Source organism: Aythya fuligula, chromosome 2 (assembly GCF_009819795.1).
Source record: "Aythya fuligula isolate bAytFul2 chromosome 2, bAytFul2.pri, whole genome shotgun sequence".
NCBI lineage: Eukaryota > Metazoa > Chordata > Aves > Anseriformes > Anatidae > Aythya > Aythya fuligula.
This window is the reverse complement of record NC_045560.1, coordinates 89,900,558-89,922,784: the sequence shown is the minus strand read 5'-3', so window position 1 is coordinate 89,922,784 and position 22,227 is coordinate 89,900,558. Positions and strand designations below refer to the sequence as shown.

Genomic DNA, 22,227 nt, shown 5'->3' with positions numbered 1-22,227 from the left:
CTATAGTAATGTTCTGTAAGCTGTTAAAATTATCTTTAGCAATTGTATCCATTGGAATTTGGGCTATCAAATAAAATGATGATTCTTAAAACTTCCTTACTCCAATTTTCCTTTGCACTCCTTGTTTGTTTTGACATTGTTTCTGAAGGTCATCCTAACCTTATAGAAGAACCAGACAATCTTAATTATATTATTTTTTATTTCTTTACTGAGTTGAACCATAATGCTATAAAAACCTTTCTCACAGAAAGCTGCCCTCAATCTTCAAGAACGGAAACAGTATATTTGCAAACTAATTTGTATTTTATGCTTTTAAAATATGCTGAACTGATATCTCTGGAGGCTGGAGTCTGTTTACACACAGAATAAAGACATCAGAGCAAAAAAAAACCAACAACTGCAGAAGCTTCCCATGGCAACTTGCCTTGAAGCTGTCTTTGAACGACCACCTCGAGGGGTGACAGAACATTTCAGCTTCTGTGGCTCACTCAATCCTGTGGCCTTCTGTTGAGGCTTCTAATGAAAGAATACAACTGTAATGTTGTTTTCTCATATATAACACCAGTCTAATATGTCTGGTAGGCAGGTCACTGAACACCCATTATGAGGCAATGACTTCCAGTTGGTCACTGTACATTTAAATGTCAGATTTAGTCTTTAAAAGCCTTCACTGTGTTGGTGAGAATAAAGTTCTGTCTCTCTGCAGATCATCACAGGAACTCAGTCATCATGTACTTACTGTACATAAGCTTTCAGTAGTCCATTTCAGCTCCTGCTGAACAAATTCCTTCCTACTAGTTCTCAGTCAGCTTCAGTCATATCTGGATTTATCAGTGAACCTTCACATCTTCAACTAAGAGATACAGACGTTTCCATCTGTCTTTTGTTGGATGACTCACTGCCTTATTTCTCCTCCCAATTTATGGTTCTGATGATTGCTCTGAGAGTTCAAACTCTTCCACATCATTAAGATCTAACTAAGCTCTCTGCATACAGCATACAGTCACATTTCTCAACAATTACAAAAGGTAAAATGGCTAAATGAACACATCAAAATATCTCTTTTCCCATTACAACTAATTATTGAATTTAACAACCTCTTACACATTCCTGTTTCTGTTTTCCCTTAGTTATAAATGACTTGAGTAGCACTTGATTTTTATTTCATATTTTGATGTCTTTGTCTATGGCAAAAAAAAAAAAAAATCCCTTGCCCATGAGATCCTTCTACCTAAACCATGGGAAATGTATACAACGCATTTAAGTCTGGGTTTCTGATTTTGCTAGACACAAAATTCAACTCAGTTTCACTAAAACCTTTGCTGAATTTTAAGTGAGCATTGCAAGATTTCCACTTCTACACTGAAAGCAATTAGACATGTGCAACACGATGCACAGAGAAAATCACTCCTTACAACTGAGTTTCACTTTGATGTTCACAAATAGATTTAATACTAAGCAAAAGGATGCGTATGGAAGCCTGAAGCCTGAATTGTATTGTATTTCTACCAGGGAGATTTTCTGCTTGTTTAACACATATTTTGCATTGACAAAGGCTGGTCTCTGCTCATTTCCTGGAGGTGCCAGACTACCAGTCCAGTTGAGTGTATTTTACAGTTAAACTACCTCATTTTTCATCTCTCAGGTATATTGACTATCTATTGCAGTAAAATAGTTCAATTAAGACATTCTCCTTTCACACTTTCTTTCAGCATACGTCAGCTAAAAGAGATGCTAAACTACTGAACTTTATTTTTGTTTTGAAACTGCCTTTTAATCCACTTTAGAGCCTCATCCAGATCTTGAAGAACAAACAAGCAAAAGAGCTGGAGTCTATCATGATTAATTACAGTGGAAATCAGTCACAGCCTAAACATTTACTAAATGCTTAATCCTTGTTACTGTTTTCACTGAATAAGGATAAAAGCCAACTCCATGGAAAAATATATATTATTTTTATTATCATTATCCTTTTTTTTTTTTCCTTGCAGCAAGTGTTTCCTTGGGAAAAAGGTACCTGGTAAAAAGCAGAAATAAGACTGGTGTGTGTGTGTGTGCGCGTGAGGATAGTGTTGCTAACAGAGGAAATATTTTAGCACAAGATAAACCACAGAAATAGTCACACATTCATGAGGCTTATTTCATATGCACAAGCCAACTAGGGCAGTCAGCACGTGCAGAACACCGGAACTGTGTGGGGGAAGTGGGTAGCAGCAGAAGGTGATGCCACAGGGAGGTACGGCACAGTGCATGACAGAAAGTAAGACAGACAATCCAGTGTCAGCTCATTTTCCTTTCTGAAGGTCTGTCTCATCTATCCAGTGTTGCCTTTGCTTTTACTCTTGCCACATGCAAAACTTCCTTTCTTAGCATGTTGGGGAAAGTGAATATGCTTTCAGCACATGCTAGTTTATAGCAATCAGCTACTGCTTAGACCAAGTGTTCTTGATCACCAACTTTGTTAGAGCAATTCCAGAAAAAAAAAAAAAAAAAAAAAAATCCGTGTGATTTTTCACTCACTGTTGTTGACTCCTCTTTGTCCTAACTTCCCAGAAATGCTAAAAAGATGGATGGAAAGGTAGTCAAAAAGCCACATATGTTGAATGACATTAAACATCAAAATCTTATATCCTTTGGGTACTTATCCATCTCACAGTAATTATAGCAGTCCCTGCACATAAGGAAAAAAAAAAAAGCAAACCTCAAAAGATCATCACCTCTTAAGCATTGCATTTTCTACAGCACAAAATCAAATTGCTTGAACTTAGGTGCCACAGCTCTGCCTTGTGGACACACTACATCACTAGACCACCTTATTAAAGTGCAACCTTTTCTTCCCATGGGAAGCTTCTCTACAACCACTTTGCAACCAAACAGCAGTTGTCATCTTGCTTTCAGGGCTGTGGAAGGATGGTATATAACATGAAAAAGAAAAATTTTTTTAAAGGTGAAATCTCTCAAACTACTTTTTGCTTTAAGATTAAATTCAGCTACAGATACAACTGTTAATCTTTATGCCAGTTCATAGTACCTTATGACATTTAAGCAGCATCAAGTATTTGAGGTCCTGATCCGACTTCTCTAATTTTGAGTAAGTACTGTCATAAGAGAAACTCTAAAGCACCATAAAACATTCTTCTTCTATTACTGCTAAGGACATTTGAAGTTCCGTAGAAAAGAGTCACCCACTGCATACAACATTGTTGAAACAACAGTAGGAGGAATATATGCCAATCATAAGTATACTCTCAAACTACTACCAATGAATGTCTGCATGGTACAGGCCAAGTTCATACACCAAGATACATAAATAACGTGCATGCTTGCTTATTCTGAGATGTTTAATAGCCATTTACTCACACGACTTCCTATTTGCTCGTGACCGCTTTCTCTCCCTAGGCACCGCTCGCTGGCTTGGCACTTGGGTGGCGGACTTTACAATGCGATCCATGATCTCATCTGCTGCATCATCCGTTGCATTAGGTGAATCGTCATTGCCAGCGTTCCATGAACCGATACGGCCTGGAAAAGTCCAGCAAATGAATTGAGGAAAAAGAAAACACGAGTCTTTTGTGTCACTTTGGTTATGCAATTTTATTTTTTATTTTTTGAGAATTGCAAAAGGCAACCCAGTCATTGCTACTTCGAACCAGCCAAAGTAGAACATTCTGCATAATGGAGAATATCTTTAAATAATAACCTAGACTCTCTGCTGTATCAGCAGAGAATGGAGAGCTCAAATGCAATTACAACTTTTGATTCCCTTTGGCATTTGAGTCTTATTCATGACCATATAACTGGCAACTGTCTGCTAAAGATTGTCTAGGAGATGAGAATTCCTGGAGTATTGTGTGGCCACATTCCCCTCTGCTCCAATTACACTTTGACTAGAAGACAGGGCGCATGTTAGGAATTGATGAAAATCAGCAGGACAGGTCCTTTTTTACCAAAAGAAGGAAACAATCTGTTTCTAAGCATCTGTATCACAGGCTTGTGCAAAGAGGATATGGAAAAGGGAAAACACGTGGTTAGACATATCTAGTTTTCCTTTTCACAAGAAAGAATTCACCTTCTCATCACAAAGCTGTATGTGTCCTGGCACAACTGCACGTACGCTGCTATGAGCAGAAAAGCAAGAGTCATTGGCAAGCTGAAAAGCTAAATAAGCAATTTTGGTTAAAACCACAAACAAACAAGTGAGCCATGTCTCTGATCCCAAGTCTCTGGCACTGCTTACTCCTCATAGCTGTGTGTCAGACACATCTTTTGGTTCCTTCACTACAGACTCCTGTTCCGCATGCTTTTTGTTTTTTGAATAATTTGAAGGCAAGTATGTATTGAGGACACTGACAGTGAGCTTTGCAAAAGAGTGGGTGTGGTAGAATTGCAAACAGCTAAAAAATTACTGGCGAGACCGCTCCATATCACATCCATGATGTCAATAAACAACAGCTTTGATTAGCACTTTGTTCTGCTGCTTTTCTCCTGGCTCTCGTCAAGGGCATTTCTATTATGATAGTGCTCCTGACAAGCTTCTGTCTGGCTCACCCTTCCTCTGCCTCTGCTATTCTTCAGGGGAACACAAGCTGACTCTCATTATCAGGACACGCTGCTCGTTAGCATTCAGTGGATTACTTCAGCTGTTCAGCTTGTTGCAGAGCAGCTTGAATTATTCCATCTTCATACTCCAGCTAGTTGGCTTGCTTCTGAAATTGGGGCTGTGAAACCTCTAAATTAGACAGGATCAGGGTTTAAAACCTTAATAAACTACACAAACACACACTTAGTGGTGAATGCTCTGACCATGGTATCAGTGCCATCAAAAAGAACCAAGTAAGTTTAAGATATCTAGATGTGAGGGAAAAGAAATATGAAAACAGAAGAGTAGCAACTTAAATGTTGGTGCATTCCTCTTTATTTCAAAACTATCTTCCAGGTAGCATTTGTATGGGAAGGGGTGAGGGGAAGACGACAGAAAATGAACTGGTGAGCCCAGTCTCACCAGTTGACTTAACAACAAGGAAGTGGTTTAGTGACTGCCCTTCTGAAGAGGTGTATCAGTGAATCATGCCTTGGACAAGAAGCAAATACTTCATTGCCAAAAACGGCTGTACCAGTGAACCCTTCTTTTAGAGTATCAAGTGTTGGAAACAGCAGATTGGTTCAGGTTTTCATTTCCTCCATGTAAACTTTCAGAAATCACCATGCTGACATCAGAAACAGCAGAGCACTGTGGAGCTCAGAGAAGGAGGTATCTGTCAGGACAGCAAGGAGATGCAGGGCTGTCCACAGATTCTTTTTATGTCCCCAGGCCCCACTTAATCCAGTAGCTTTACAGTTTAGCAGGGGAGATTTTAAAAGCTTCACTGTCTTTTTCCTGACCCTTTTCTCTCCCATGATTCCTAAAATGTTGCAAGGCCCTTTCTCTTCAGTTTGAATTGCTACCTTCTAATGCTTCTGTTGAAAATATGGAGAAAACTACATAATGAATGCCCCTTTTTGAAAACATGAACCATGAATGCCCCACAACGAAAACAGGAATAAAAACTGTGGTGTGAGTGGGCAATCAAGTTGACAGGGGGAGAGGAAACAACTTGCGCCAGCTTGTGCTCCAAACACCCTCCGGCTGCAACCCACACCTTAAAACTTCAGGGAAAGTACTCTGCGTCCCCATGCCCCAGCTCACCACCTCCAGCACGGAAATACCACCGGGGTCTTCTGACCCTTTCTGCTGTGAGGGCACTGCCAGGGGGCCACCACGTGTGCTCGGGTCACCCTGAGGCTGCCGTGCCACCAGGAAGGTGGCCAAGAAGAAGCTGCTGGCATTTACCTCGGCTGGCCCGGCTGCGAGTGCGAACCCCCAGTGCCGTGGTGCTCTCCCCGCCGACACAGGAGGTCTTCAGCACGGCCTTCATGTTCTCGTGCTCTGCAGCGTCCTCGGCGTACTGCAGGCCCTGGGGCTGGCCCTGGGAGGGGGGCGAGGTGCTGGAGAACTTGCCGGACTGTGGGAAGAGAGAGGATTTGTTGTTTTAACCAAGAAAGCCAGCGTTGAGACTGCAAGTTGCAAGGGTGGAAGCCTAAATCCTTGTCCTTGTGGATGGGGTTAGGAGTACAGATAGTCCCCAAGGAGCGCAACAACGGTGGTTCCTCTCCCAGAGCACACACCACGAGCCAAAATACACCACAGCAGCAGCAGGGCATGGACAAAATCAGAGGAAAAATGGATGCACTAGCTCAAACTTTGTAATTTTGGTCCCCTCTCTGCGAGGACAAGGTACAAAGCAAAAGCTTGCTTTGAAACCTTTGACCCAGGCTGTGTGTCAAATGTGACATTGAGGGGGACAGCATGAGACCTGACACAAGTAAATTGTTGTGTTTTTTTTTCCTGTAGCATCACCATCCTGTGACACGGCAGGACTGGCAGGGTGGTCTGGGGACAAGACATCTCCCTCCTGCCTCTCTGCATTGCTCCACAGAGAGCTCTCACGCTGCTCTAAAACGCAGATATGTACAGTAAACTTAAAATACATCACCAGTAATGCTGAAAAAATCCCCAGTCCCAAAACACCCAGCCAAATTATTCCATGGCCAAAACACAAAAATTGCAGTCAGCAGTTAGAAGAACAAACAAAACCTTAGAGAGATTTTGGAATCTGCCCTCTGCTTCCCCGGCCCACCCGTGACTTCGCTGTCACCACAACAACGCGAACAACAGCGGCCGAGCTAACCGCACGCACGCAGCGCCCGGGAGCGACAGCTCCCTCGGTGGCTGAAAACAGCCCCCTGGAAAGGCAGCCAGGTAGATGACGGGAGAAATGGAGGCTTTCTAAGGAGGGCAGGGGTCTGCAGCAGTGTGCTGGAAGCAGGAGCCGGGGGCTGCTCTCCTCCTCCGGCCTGCAGTGCTGGTGCTCTCCCCATTGCTCTCATCTACAGAAGAACGACAGCACATCTGAAATACAGCCCCAGCTGCAGAAAGGACAGGCTCTCACCAGCAAACAGGCATCAACAGATAATAATACCCCTCGGTGTTTTCAGTCAGATCACTTATCAGAAACTCAAGTGTTTTTTTTTCTTTCTTTTAATCTTTCTTATTCCCACAGATCCAGCAAAGATAAAGGGAGGCGTGCTGCACTCTGTTCCTCCTCTGCATACTAAACAACATTACTTATTAACTTGACGGTATCAAGCCAGTCAGCTACAGCGATGCAAACCTGCAGAGCCTCTCCTTCAGAGAACAGTAAATTGGAAGAAAAGGCTCAGGCCTACTTTCAGAGCTTTGATCAAGTCTCCCTGGGTTGTTAGACTGCAAACTGAAAAAATTCCATCAAGAAATCAATGACAGGATGATTTTATTCTAACATGATGACTTTTCAGGGTAGGACAGCCAGCTGAGTAGTGAAACACTAATCCCTATAAGGCACTAAACTAAATATACCAGTGTGATACTTAGTTTTAATACTGAGAAGTTTGTTTTGTTTTTAAAATATTAGCTTGCAATATTTTGATGTGGAGTGTGCAAGTGCTAGAATATTACATGTGAAATTAAAAGACATAAAAACAAAACAAAACAAAAGAACCCCACCCAAAATTAGAGAGAAACTTCCATGAGAGTACATGCAGTTTTTGCACTAAGAATACTTATATACAATGGGTTGTAAATGTAATGAGTACCACCTTAGAAAAAAAAACACAGGATAAAGTATTCACATAACTGTTAGTATTCACACATTAGTTAAACTTTGGCATAAAAAATCTAATTTCTGTAATTTTCTTTCTGCAGCCTAAGCTACACAGCATAAACCATCACTAGGGAGAAGCTACATAGCCAGGAAGCTTAATTTCACTTCCTTAGTTTTCAGGCACTGATGTAGATTAATGCCCAAGCCCAAACCTCTTGAGCAAATGTTGATAGTTCTTAAGTTATTTATTCACTCCCTTATTAAATTTCAATATCATCTTCAGGAGCAATTTATGATAGATGTATGAAGTAGTCCATGGCTTACCTCTATGGTTCCTGAAGTATCTTGGTCACTTTTCATACAGCAAAGATAACCACTACAACTTGCTTTGCCTCCCTATATCCTGATGCTTTTGAACACTTTATAAAATAGTCATAGTTGGGCACACATGGATTAATAATGACTATGAAATTATCACTGAAATCCTTAGCCCAATGAAACTGATGATCCCCATAACATTCAGATCACTAATATTTTGGGTAGCGGAGCTACTTTGCAGTTTAGCAAACAGACACTGAAGAAAATAAATGATGAAACTTAAAATTATTAAGGCCTCAGATCAAGATAGCCCTGTTCAAGAGAGCAGGTATGCATATGGTTAAAGCTGACTGCAAAAACACACTCTTAACGATAGAGCCAAAAAGCTATGAGAAAAATGTCATGGTTCATAGTTCCAGTTGAGCAGATGGAGTCGAGCAGTCCATACTATCTGAGTTAGGAATTAGATGTCACAGCACACAGGGGACATGGGAATGACATGCTCTTTCAAAGAACCATACCTCGGCATCCTCTTCTTCATCAGTCTGCCACCGGAAACAGAGGACAGGGCAGAGAAGGACAAACAGCAAGATTTAGGAAGGACAGCATGGCCAAACCACAACAAAATAAGAGGTAACCATGGTACTGTTTATGCAGCTACAGGAGGCCATAAAAACACAAAACATATAAGGAATTCATTCCTTAGACAATCAGCTGGCTAATGTCTTTTAATTAATGAGCCACTATCCTATTGTACACAGAACAGACTGTCACTGTCAGTAGGACAGGGTTTGAAATAGAATTTCCTGGTTTTTCTTAGAGAAATTATGAACTGAGATCATCCCTAAACCATCCCATTTCTCTCCCTTGAGTCATGCTGTGGCTTGCCCACTTTTCACCTTGTGGAAATTGAGAGCACTAGGAAGGGCTCTCTCCTTTTGCCAGCTCTGTTCAGAACAGGGAGGTCCTTTCTCCCAGTGCAGAGGTCAGCTTCTTGGCAATTCATTTTCTCTACACTTAAGTGCTTGCTTTAATTCTTTCTTTTAAGCTGTTTTTAATATTCAAGTTTCAATTTAGCAGAGGACTAAAATCAAGTGCTGAGCAGTCTCTGAATACGCACTAGAAGTTTTTCAGTAGCTGGAAATTACAGACATGCAAGTGACCTTTGTCATTTAGGGCTTTTACCCTCTGTGACAGCAGGCATGTAAAATTGCCTTGACAGTTACATTACATAAAATGTAATGGGCATATCAAAATATTACTGGATATGGAGTGTTTGTGAATTTGGGAGTTTACAGGGAAGTAGCAAAGTATTTAGAGCTATGTTCCCAAGTGCCTGGGGAATTCTTTACCATGTTGTACAAAACCCCACATAAATGGTTCCCAGAGTGAAGCAGTTTCTCAAGTATCTGGGCTCCTTATTTCCATAATTTTCGTTTAGACTGTTTATAAAGTGTAAACATACCCTAGAAATTTGATGCATCTTTTTATTTTTTATTTTTTTAAGTAGCATTCCATCAATTCTATTCGCCTGCCTTGTGTTACTAATATATATTTTCGACCTTATCTCCATCTCAACTGTGATTTCTGTCTGGGATTGATACATTCTGTTCCAGAAACATTCATCATTAAAAATGAAAGCCTGATTTACTTTGGCCCTTAGCTTAGTTTCAGCACAATCTCCATAAGAAGATTAGTTGTGAGAGTGCTGTGCAGCACATTAACATTACTTTTTAAGGATATGTTTTATTCAAAGGGTGAGATGTCTATTTTGCTTTGGACACAGTGGCACTGACAGTAAGACAAGCAGATATTTTGCAGAGGGACCTCAGCAGGTATTTCCCTTTGCATTATGAAAAGATCCATTTGCTTTTTCCACCCCCCGGGGGGTGGGGAGTCACACCGTAAAGCTATTCTTCTGAAGGCCGCCACTGTTTACTTTTTGGCATGAATAAGAAACAGAAAGGAGAAGAAAGGGAAGCAAGAACATGTTTGTATTCTAACCCATATGCAAACCAATCTAATAAATAAAAAGCAGAAGGAGAGCTATTTAAGCTTAAAAATATGCAAAGGCACTCAGGGAAAGGTACAAGAACAAAATACACACATTACGGACTGCACTCCAAACCAAAGTGTGTTTTCTTCTTTACAGGGAAAGTCTCAGTTCCTGGCCTTCCTGACCGTTTAGTCTACCTAAAAGTGATTTGCAGGGGACTTATCTTAAGGGCAATGTGCTCCTCTGGCTTTCAGGGCATTACCATTTCTCTTCCCCCTGCTCTGGATGGAAGGGGCTCAAACCCAGAACCACTGTTGTTTGACACCCATAACTACTCAGGAGGAGTGGTTCAAGGTCCCCTTCATATTTCCATGTCCGGAGAGCCATCTGCCCCCAGTAAATCAGTAAATACAGAGAATAGGACTCAAAGTAGCAAAAAAATTAATGAAACTTTTGTTTCAGGGAGGGAATCTGCTCTCACCCAGCTGTGTACGTTCTGCCTTTCCTTCTTCATTTCATCATTGAAAATACACTGAGAAATGTTAATAAATTAGGAAAACTTTAACAGATGTAATATTACCAAAAAGCACTGGAACAATATTCCTATGCTAAATACCTCCTGTCAGCACAAGATGCTAATTTTAAGAAAAAAAGGCTGCTCCATTCTTCTGTCATCCAATACTGGACGTTGCAGGACAATTTGCAGAGCTTTTCTCTCTCCCTCCCATTTTTCCCTTAGGCTAGCATTCGTATATGGTGGATTTGCCATTTAAAAATATTATTTCTGTTACATAGTAATTTTGGAATTGAAACTCTCAAGTATCATAAAAAGCAGAGCTTCATAAATCTGTGAGACAGATGCTTATACTACCTACTATTATTAAAAATCATTAAAAAGCTCAGACTCATATCTATAATTGCATTTCTTCCCTCTTTTGCCTGCTTGTTATTTTTAGTGTGCCTGAAATAAGTGACTGCTATCACTGGCTAAAGCCAGATATAAAGTTACACAGACCAGGCAATCTTCCCTGTGAAACTGTGGCAACTTACTGTTCTTCTCTTTTTCCCCTCTGCTCCGTCTCTCTCCTGCAGACAACTTTCACTGAGATTTAAACTGACAGTGCCCAGTCCATTTCAGCTATTAAAGAACACATAAACATAAAGATCTGTGGTAAAAGGCTAAAATAAAGATGGAAATATTCCTCATCGTGCCTGTTTCTCAGCCCTATTCCCTGCGAGGAGTTGCTGAAGCTGATGAAAGTTCTCCATGCGAGGAGCCAGCAGACTCTCTCCATGCAAAGAGCCAGCACCCCTCTGCCTTCCAAGTCTGCAGGGGGCCGAGGTATAGGCGAGATGTGCCTTCCTGTTGAGGACTGGGATGGTTCTGGCTCACTCCTTTCCTGTTTTTGCTAAAAACCCTCTTCTTCTGCCTGAAAACAATGTAGTATAAGGCGATGAAAAGGGGATCCCAAGGAAACTTTCAAAAGGGTAGTGAAATAGACATCAAATAGCCAATTAAATAAATAGCCTTCTAGGTCACCCAAAGCAGAAGTTAAAATTATGCATGACTATTCTTATTAGCACTACTTTCTACAACGAGTTTCCTTCCAATGCCAAGATTTAGAATTTCTTCCATCGGTGTTACAGTTCTACCTAGTTCAACACACTGTCAGTGCGCTACTGATACACCTTCCCTCTCCAATGCATTCAAATATAAGACAGTAAGAAAATCAGAAGCAGGCACAAAGCACAGCCAACACAATGCTACAATAAAACTCCTTTTTTTCATCATTCTTCACACACAAATATCTTCCATCCTGCTGACTTGGAAGCTCACTTTGAGATAGATATTACTGCAGCTGTCAAAGGAAGCTGTGACAGACAGCCTGATGCAACTTTCTATTTCTGTTTTACCAGGTACTGCAATCAAACGAAACGTAAATGAGGCCATAACTACTGGGCTACAGATAAAGAGTTTTAGTTAAGTCCTGAAATAACCATATGGCCACAGGAAAAACTCTCTTAAAGAACATCTTTATAAGGGGACTTTCAAAGAATGCTTTTTTTTTTCCCCCTCAAAGTGGATTTTTTTTAAAGACCATTATATGATTATTAAATAGCAGTAGGCAAAAAATGCTCCCTTTCTGTGGACCTGAAAGATTTAGGTGGAATACCAGCTGTCAGACGGCATTTAATTCTTGTCAAATCTCAACACTACCTTGAGCTGAACAAATGGCATCTCCCAATAGTATTTGTTTCTGGGAGAGGCCTAACTGCCTCTTTTCTTACATTTTCAGCAAACAACCATCATCCTGGCCTCACTCATTACTGACTACCTATCAACCCTCATCCTTTTCCTGTTTTAAAGGGTCCCTTCTCTGCTTCCTGAATCCAGGTTCCAAGGGTCAGATTTCCTTTTTCTCTCACATTTTCTGCAGGAATAGGATTTAGAGAAGCTTCTCAGTCATACCACAACCAAGTAAGACAGAAACACTATGTCATATTCTAGGAAAACTGGAACTCCTTCATATCTTTGTATTGTTTAAACTAGTAAAAAGTATTCAAGCTACCTCAGGAAACAAAAAAATTAATTTACCAATCTCTCTGGTTAATGTTATCTTTTAGGTCCTCTAGAATATTGTAGAAAAACTGGGCAGCAATTGAATAAAATAATGTCAGTTCCTCAGTGGTAGTTTTGAAAATTTGCCTGACTATATTATATCCTTTGAGTAAAATCACAGCCCCTTCCTTTCCCAAGGAAGACCAAGAGGAAAACGTTTTGAGATAATAGCACAGGTTTAACATTCACTGTAAATGAGGCAGATATCCAGATTTAAAGAGGGTATTGCCAGGAAAGATCTACAAATGACTTTGAGTCAATGAATTAATAACGATCTTAATTTATATCAATCTCAACACATACAAATTTTTCAACTTAAGTTTGAGGACTCATAAAAGTGAAATCAGCTTAGGACTTTTCATGCTAAAAGTAGGGATAGCTTCATATGCAATGATATACTCTCATCTAATCGAGACTCCAGATTTGGATTTTGAGACAGATGGAAACTTTTATTAAGTACTGGCACTTCTTAGAACTTTATTTGGATTGAGTCAAACTACATCAACTTAAAAAAAAAAAAAAAAAAAGATTAAAAAGTCAAGGGGATTTTAAAGCTTACTATGCTGAGAAAACTAATCTTATTTTAATTTATTGGTATGCAGGAATACTATCAGCAAAGTTTGAAGAGTAACACCTACTGTGAACATTAATGTGTCAGCTTTCAGAACCCCGAAGTATTTTGTTCCCATAAAATAGGCTGTTTTGTGCTTTAAAGGTCAGAAGAAAACACCCATAAGTGTGCATATATAGGTACCTACACACGTAATAGTATGTAAAATACTAACACCAAAGAGTGTATATTAAAATATTCAAAGATAGAGGAAAAAAACAACTTTTTAAATTCACTTGTAACCACTTAAATGGTTACAACGGTTCATCATTCATGACGTGCACATGTCCTCAACTAGCATCCTAATTTTCCAGTATTTATCTTCTTTTTATATTCTTGTTTTATTAGGTACACACAGATTTCAGTGACTACCAGAGATTCTCTGCATTGTCTGTGCAACAAAGAGATGGTCTTTCTGGATGCATAATCTTGGTTTGTTCGCATTCTATAAACTAGCATGAAGAAAAATAAACCTATACTCAAGGACTTGCAAGTTTTTGTCTTTTAGAAGAAAAGAGGCCACTATTTACAGTAGAAGAACTCCCTAATAATAAAAATAAAGATTAACGACTATTCATATAAGACATCCAGTGAAAGACTGTTTTAAAAATTGGTGCTGTGGGACATATATTTTGCCACTTACATCTGTGATCATTTTCCCTCTGGTCTTGTTTCTTTCCCTGTGGTTAGCTCGTTTCTGTTTTTGCTGCAGGACTCGTTCCCTGGTGGTGCGGTACTCCAGAGCAAATTCACTAATAATTTTGCAGAACTTATTGATGTTGACTTCGCGTATTGCATAGGGAGGATGGCCCATAAATAACAAGAATGAGTGAAACCTGGAAAACAATGAGTGAATGCAAAGGGGAAAAATCTTTATTGATCATTTATAGGAAAACAAAACAAAACATTTCACTGCATCCATTTATTACTTTATTAACTCCCATATTTTTTTTTTGTGCTACAAAATTTTCATGGATTTTTTGCGTAACATTGCCATGGTTTATAATTAAAAACATGAAAGCCTAGTCTATGATAACTTCATCCCAGTCCATTTTCCCAGGCTGATGCAGGAGATAAGACGCTTATGGAACTCTACTTTATATGATTAATTTGGAATGTGAATGACCAATTTCATTTCAGTTATAGAAAAAAAATATTTATTAAGTTTCAATCCTATTTATTTGTATTAAGCAACTTCAAAGAGGCTGCTAGGATGTTGGGGAAAGTCTAGACAAGAAGAATGCAGATTTACAGGCTAGCAAACACAAGAAGAAAAGAATTTCTCGTTCACAAAAATGACCATAAAATTATATTATCTTCCAAGTAATTTATTTTGGGATACTCTCAATTCACAATTTTACTGCTTCTGTGGCATTCATAGCTTCTGCACTATTTGCAACTTTTACTATTGCTTCTATTTTGCATGATCAAAAATAACACACTGAGTGTTTAAAAATGCATGTGAATCCCTTTTAACAGCATCCATATCCTCGATGATAAAAGTTTTCCCAATCCTAGAAAGATGCATTTAAACAGAGACATTTTTGGATAAGTCTACAGAAGTTCTGCAGCACTTAACAGGAAAAAGTTAGTATTTTTCTTACTTATACAATGCATACGATAAACACTACAGTAAATTGGTGAATTCACGTCCCTTCTCCTGCAATTGGTATTTCTGCTTAATTATAGCATGAAAAAGAGGTCATTGCAAAAACAGAAGAAGAACTGAATTAACTTCTCAGTTGTATATTGACAAATTTGGGGTCATTTGGAATGCAGATCCTAATTTTGACCAAAGTAATTTGGAAATTCTTCAGTAGTTGGAAAATGTCTCAACATTTCATTAATAAACTGAAGAAACATTAATCCGATGCTACATTAATCTACATTAAAGCTACATTAATCCGATGACTTAAACAATGGCTTTCACATATGTGTATGCGAAAAAAAAAGTTTAGGTTTATGCAGAATTATCATGAGAAAGTACATTTCAGAACACTGCAATTAGGGCTAATTTCATTGGATAAAACTAAATCCAAGGGCAAATCCTACAGAAAGGAATCTTAAATCTGTCTCCTACTGTTTAGGCATAAAAGAAGTAGTCATAGATCTTGCAGACAGGGGTGGTGCTGCTTACAAAACTCACTGTACATGACCCCTTTCAGCTTCCACGTATGACAAATTTATCATCAGAACTTCAATATTTTGCCATGGCATATTCTTGTTAACCGGACAGCAAGCCAATCCCTCTAAAAAGTATTCAGGGAAGGACAGAAAATATAGCAACTTAGTCACAAAGATGCTAGCTTTAAGGAGTTTGGAGTTCAAAGGCCCAATTATTGCAACATGAGAACAAATGATTGCCTGGATTATTGATTCTTTTTATAGGAAATACAGAAACTTCCTTGAGTAAGGATATTTCTTGAACAGGTGTGAATGAGAACATATGCACCATATACATCCTAGTAGATGTACTTGCTGGAATATTTACCTATACACACTTAAAAAAATCGTGTTATGTCATAATTTATAATTTTAGCAAAGTACATATCATCGAGTACTGTCACCAGTTTAATTCTTTACCTGTTAATTATTCTTCTATGAACAATCTTCAGGATTATGATTCTTTCTGCACAGTCCTTCAGGAACTCAGACATCTTTTGCTTTAGAGTTGGCTTCATCTCATGCTTTGCTATAGCCTTAAGGTGATCCCATGACGCTTTGCACCTTCTTTCCATCTGACACAAGTTTTCCTGGAGTTGTTCAAAGTCAACCTTAAAAAGAGAAAATAATAGAAAATATAACACTTTACTCAAAATGCTATCACAGTAGCTTTGGATATCTGAACAGTGCAACTCATGTATAAGACAGGGTCACTCTAGTGGCAGAACAATATTAATTCACATTATTAATTACTGCTAAATAATTAAGAAATGCCCCTTTCTGTTTTACTTTGTCTATATCTTTCTGTTTATTTTGTCTTGGAGGCCTAGGACCTGAAGAAAGGACAATAAAATACTGTGATGTGCTTTTTCCCTTGCTAAAATCGTCATAGCTACAACAAGCAATTGCATGACCCAATTATTTCTGTTGAGGCAACAAAAACTTTCTCTCACTTTTCCTTAATCCTTTTCTCTACTACTCATAGCTTTTTATACCATGCTTGCTGCTCACTGTAGTATCCAGCCAACACTTTGCCAATTTAGGAAGTACTTGGATATATTCCCTAGCTGTGCACTGACTTGTTAATAGATGATCTACTTCTAATCACAAAATTCATGGGCCAGGATTTTTTAAATCTCTATTCAAAGGAAGTGTTATTTAGTGATTTCAGTACTAACTTTCATTCCTTGATATACATTATGAATTTTCTAACAAGATTATATGATGGTTTTGAAAATCCGTCAACGCAGTTAAAATAAATTATTGCATCCTACAGTAATGTTCATCAGGACAGAGGCCAACACGTTCCACTGAAGGTGAAAGAGAGGTTCTCCTTTACTCATCAACCAAAAAAGGTTTTCAAATCATAGTAGTCTAGAGAAGGCATTTAGGATATGTTACTAGTGACTGGACGAAGTGGTGTAAAAACCCTTCCACAGCACATAAGTATATGAACACAAAAAAAAAAACACAAGAAAAATAAAACTGCCCAGTGTGTTCTAAAACTCCAAGAAAGGAAAAATTTATTTTATAATACCACTTCACAGTTCAGATGAACTCAAGCAATAAAACACAGATTTAGCCGTCAGATTCCAAACACAGTAGTTTGCGATGTTATGATCCAGTACTCCAGTTAATTCCTTAATGCTAAATGAAAATCAGTGGCAGAGACAGGTTTTAGTTCACTCCAGCATCAGTGACTGTGCTTGAAAGGAGGTGAATTTTCCTATCTGTGCTAAAAGCTATTAATGGCTGCAAAAGAAATGAGCCTTGGATACCAACTATTACAATTCTGCAGAGGTTTGGAGTAAAGTCTTTTCAGCTGAGATCAATATCCAATGGAAGTAAGTCTCAACATAATTTTTCTTCTTTTTATTTTAAGTCCAAAATTCCTGATATTGGTTCCAACCTCAGTTGGTTATACATCACAGAATGAAGTTTTCAGCTGTATGCAGTACCCAGTGTTGAGACCTACGCTAAGTATAGCCATGAGAAGTGCATTATGATTACAAACCTCCTGGTATTGATTGTATTTGGTCTTGCCATGATTTATAATGTGGTGACTTTTTCCTCTTCATAAGGAAATAAAAACATCCTTTGATCCATTCTGCTATTCAAAAAAGCCCTGGAGGTAGAGCAGCTGTGGGGTTTTTGTTTTCTTTAGCATATCAACGCATATGCTTTTGAAAATAAAAAATAAAAAATAAAAAAAGTCCCTTCCAGGTCAGTATTTTCATTGTTGATGATAAACACATTGCTGCTCTCCATAGATGGTATATCTAAAGCACACATGAGAAAAGCAGCTTTAGAGTACTACCTGCATGACATCTGAAATGCCATTTTTCTCTCTTCACTGTGAATCCAAATGTGGTGTGGACAATGAATAAACTTTTAGTTTATTCTGAGCAGAATCAATCCGATCAGTATGTGACCAACAAGCCTCTCTATTTTATGCACATTTCTATCATAAAACAGCAGGTACTCGTATCAGTGGAAAATATAAGTAAAATATAAATCCTTTTGCAAAGAAATACTTTAGCCTCACCTTAACGGACCATGAAAAATTAGCACAGAGGTACAAACCCAGATCAGTAATTGTACACAACTTCTTAAAAGCAATCACAGCGTTCCGCAATATCATTGTAATTTTCTTTTTCTTGTCATTTTAGCTATTATTGTTGTTCTGTTTGGGATGTCTTCTAACAATGGAAGGATTACAAATACAAATACCTTATAATAGCAAGAAATGATCGCAGGGACATGTAGTTTGTAGTTTGATTTGTTTTTTGTTCGTTCTTTCTTGAAGGGAAAGGTGCACTAATTCTTGCCTGCAGCTGTGACTAAGAAGGAATTTAGGTGAGCTTCACATCACGTTGCAGCTCCAGGTGACCTCAGAACAGGAGGCAGTCAGACAAGAACTGTTATGGTATTATTTTATGAGTATACTCCGCTGAATAAAAGGAAATAGTAATCTGGAATTGCCTTTACAGCTTTCTCCTTAGAGAGCAGCATACAATGTTGTGCCCAGCCCCCAGGATTTTGAGGAAGGTGGAAACATCTTCTTCTTCCTCCACAACTCATTACACTCACATGCAAAAGAGATGAAGCTTGCTGGTCTTACTTACTGTTATCTTCTGCTAAAACTTCAAAAATAAATCTCATTTTTATCTCAGGAGAAAGAAACAGAGGTCTTAGGCTGCTATGCAAAATAAAAATGACTTTCCTTTCAGACACCGGATGTTTATTTTCATCTATAAATTTAGAAAAAACAACTTTCTAAATGCTTGTAGGATGTAGTTGATATGTTCCTCCTTTCTCCTGATGGGCTCCTCTCCATTTACAATTGTGAGAGAACAGGTTGTGAGGGAACAGGTTGTTTTCCTCTAGAATTTCTTCATCTGGTACGTGCTCTGCACACATTTCCTTTTCCAGCTACATCTCCTCTATTCTCTGGTACTCTTGCTGCTACTGAGAATATAGAACTCTACTAAAATTATCAATGCTACATCCGATTAAAGTATTCCTCTATTAATATTCAGCCCTTGTATAGGGTCAAAAACTTTACACCTGGATCAAAGAAAAAACAAACAAAAACTAACCAAACAAACAAAACAACATGAAAGAAATAAGTGAAAGGAAACTGGTAAAGCTGAGATTTTTGCTTGAAAAGCACTTATTTTCAAAAATCACTGTATATTATCCTAAGTTGTATTTTGAAGGCCAGTGCATAACTTGTTATGCAGCCTCAATTACTTCATATAAGTTTTCTATTGTTTGCTACTACGTTTATCATTTATTGCTACAGCTTGTTTCTTTTAGTGGTGAACAAATCCAGACATTTTCTAAGCAAGACCCAATTCTCTGCATTTTTATTCTCTCCAGGAAGTGCTTTAAACAGTATACCGATACCTTCCCAACGACAAATGTTGCCTTAAATTCACAATAAAACGGCAACTATTTTATCATGGGTACTAGAAAGATGCACATAATCATAGACAAAATCTTTCTTTCTTCAAAGTTCAAGATAGTTTCTACAGTGGACCACAGCTGAGCTTGAGCTGTTTATAACTTAGGGTCAGACCATTCACTCTCACATTATTACAGGGATGAGTTCTGGCAGGGAACATGAAATCTTCCTCTTTTCCTGAGCTGGTTCAGTGCCAGAGGAAATTCTGAGAATTGCTCCTTGCAAATACACTGTCATCTGAGTGCAGCGACCTTCTGTGGCATACATTCAGGAGTCTGTCTACTCCAGTATTTCCACACTGGCTTGCTTCACTGGATGTCACAAGAATTATCCCAAGACCAACGTCAGTGCAACCTGCACCCTGTTGGTCACATTGCAAGTGAAGTAGATGCCAGGTCTCAAAAACAAAGTATAAAGGAGTTTCTGCCCACACATTTCTGGTTCTAGGGTAAGAGTTGGCATCCTGCCCGAATAATTTTGGACATGATTAAACCTGAATCAGTCCCCGGATTAAAAATTAAAGATCATATGTGCTTATTGAGGTACGATCAGATAAATCTATACAGTACAAACCTTTCCACTACATTTTTGTTCCTCAAACAATCTGCAATAAACACACTAATATGGGATGTACTTGCAAATGCTTTATGAAAGTCTACACTGTCTGGGAGGAAGGGAAGTACCACCAGTAAGCAGTGATGTAGGTCACTTGGTGTTACGGCATCTACAACACTACTTGAGTCATTTCACCTGAAACATTACTCAAACACCACAATGCCATCAGGCACCTGCAAAACTGAATTTGTTCTCTCTCAGACCAAATCTGTAAGTCTCATTTGCCACTGGAGCTCTTTCCCCCTTGCCCCAGTCTGCCTCCCCCTGCTCTGCCTCTCCCCTTGCTCTGCTAACCCGTGCCCGGACCTGGAGCAGCAGCAGCAGCTGTCCTTGCAGCTGGCACCGTGAGGTATGACCCAGCCTAAGAAACCTCGTACCCTCACCCCCAAGCAAGCTTCCTTCCATGGAAAGTAATATGACTTTTGGCATTTGTTTTTGTTTGAAGAAACGTAGGGAAGGCATACTCGAATGATAATTGCAGAGAAATACCTTCTGTCAAGCAAGGCAAGAGAAGCCCTGCTGAAGCAGAGCAGGAGGCAGGCACGAACTTCCCTACTATTTTTTTTCCTTTCTCTGCTTCCCAGTGTATCAAGCAGATGCCAGAGGAGCACTTCTGCTGCAATCACCTCCTTTCTCCCCACACATCCCTACTGAGTCCCTGGGGCAGCTGCAGACCTCCTCCTCCCCTGCTTAGTCTAATCCTAAATTCTTTTCTGCCAGCGAGCCTTGTCCCCTGCCCTGTGATGTTATCATTTCCTCCTGCTTGCTCTTAAAGCTGCCTTCTTCTCCCTTGCCTGGTACCTGTAACAAACCATGCACCTTGCTGAAGGAGATAAAAAAAGCCAGAAAATTGGTATTTTAATTAAAAGTAAATTAAAATTGAGGGAAGGAGGACAATTCCTATGTAGCTGGCCAGCTTCTGGATGCATGGGGAAAATTATTCAAGGGGATCAAAAAGAAGAAAAACGTTTTAAATAAGAATACTTTTTCATTCAGTAACAGAAGATACTAGTGCTGATGCAATCCCCCTTCCCTCCCCCACGACACTGGTAAGCAAACTGCTAGAAACAGCCCTGAGTTCAGCTGCAGACACCTGGGGTCTGCTTCTGTGTTAGGTGTATCAATTCTAGTTCAATACCATTGGAAAAAAAAAAAAAAAAAAAGATCAAATTAAAGTATGTAAAAAGAACAAATATGCAAGTGCTTATAAACATGGGATCCTAAACAAACAGTAGTCCTGCATGACCCTAGATACTTTTATACAACTATGAATACTTTTGTACCATTTTATTTTTTTTTCTGGCCTTTCTATCTCCTTTTGGGTGAGCCTTTTTTTTTTTTTTTTTTTTCTTTTTTTCTTTTTTGGAACTAAGGCTCAGGAAATTCTCATATGATGTGTGTATCAGGAGAAGGGGCATCTCTGTTTATCTACAGCATGGAAATTGTTTAGCCTTTGTGGCTTCTGAAAGATGTTTGTAGACAAAATGGAGCTCAAAATACAGCCTAATCCACAGTGAAATATTAGTTCTCCTTTCCTGTCAGCTTTCCTAAACCAAGATTTCGCCTACTCTGTGAACATTCCCTTGAAGAGGGCAGCTTGGATGGCTTCCATGTCCTAACTCTTTGATTTGTGGCAGCTAAGATCAAGTGGGAATAGAGCTTGTTACAGTAATCCATCAGTGGTATAACACATGTAGGAACATCCCAAGAAGGGAGACCTTGGGCGTCACGCAGAAGGTTAAGGCTATAATTTCTCTTAATGTGATTTTGTCTGGCCTTTTCAGAATTTCATCCGCTTTGGGCAGGGCCACTAGATCAGCAAACCACAGACTGAAAGACTTTGCTCAATTTTGCATACCCTTAGACCTAAAAATTTTTTAAAAGTGACAGCATTGGGTTAAGCTTCTTCCCCTCTCTAAGGCTGAAAAACAGAAATAGAAGATTCATTTGAGAGTACACAGTATATAGTGGTGTGGATTTTAGGAAATGACTGTTCTCTTTTGTGGCAATTTTCATTTTTGTGATTACTTTGTGTAAAAAAAAAAAGGAATAACTTCTTAACAAAGAGAGGAAGCAGGAAAGGAGACACTAATATACCTAAGTGTGCAGATATGAAGAATCATTCAACATAACCAACAAAAAAAAAAAAATCCTAACATGAGAAACCAGCCTTAGCGAAGGCAATAAAACGGAGCCTAAACACAGGCTGTACAAGAGGAAAACCAGCACAGCAGAGACAGAATCCAAAAAGCAAATACC

At 39.0% G+C, this 22,227-nt stretch overlaps 1 protein-coding gene across 4 annotated transcripts in view; it reads right to left on the bottom strand.

The window, feature by feature from the left end:
- The window catches only part of FHOD3 (formin homology 2 domain containing 3), a 374,500-nt gene that overhangs the window by 11,649 nt on the left and 340,624 nt on the right, over positions 1-22,227 (bottom strand). For 3 of the 4 annotated variants that reach the window (XM_032181589.1, XM_032181586.1, XM_032181590.1), the window contains 4 exons: positions 15,807-15,997; positions 13,867-14,059; positions 5,831-6,002; positions 3,361-3,522 (listed from right to left, as the gene is read on the bottom strand). In XM_032181589.1, coding sequence (XP_032037480.1) covers positions 3,361-3,522; positions 5,831-6,002; positions 13,867-14,059; positions 15,807-15,997 — 718 coding nt within the window. Of the gene's footprint in view, positions 1-2,515; positions 2,559-3,360; positions 3,523-5,830; positions 6,003-13,866; positions 14,060-15,806; positions 15,998-22,227 lie in introns of those variants that run through there. The other variant, XM_032181588.1, reaches the window with a different exon arrangement.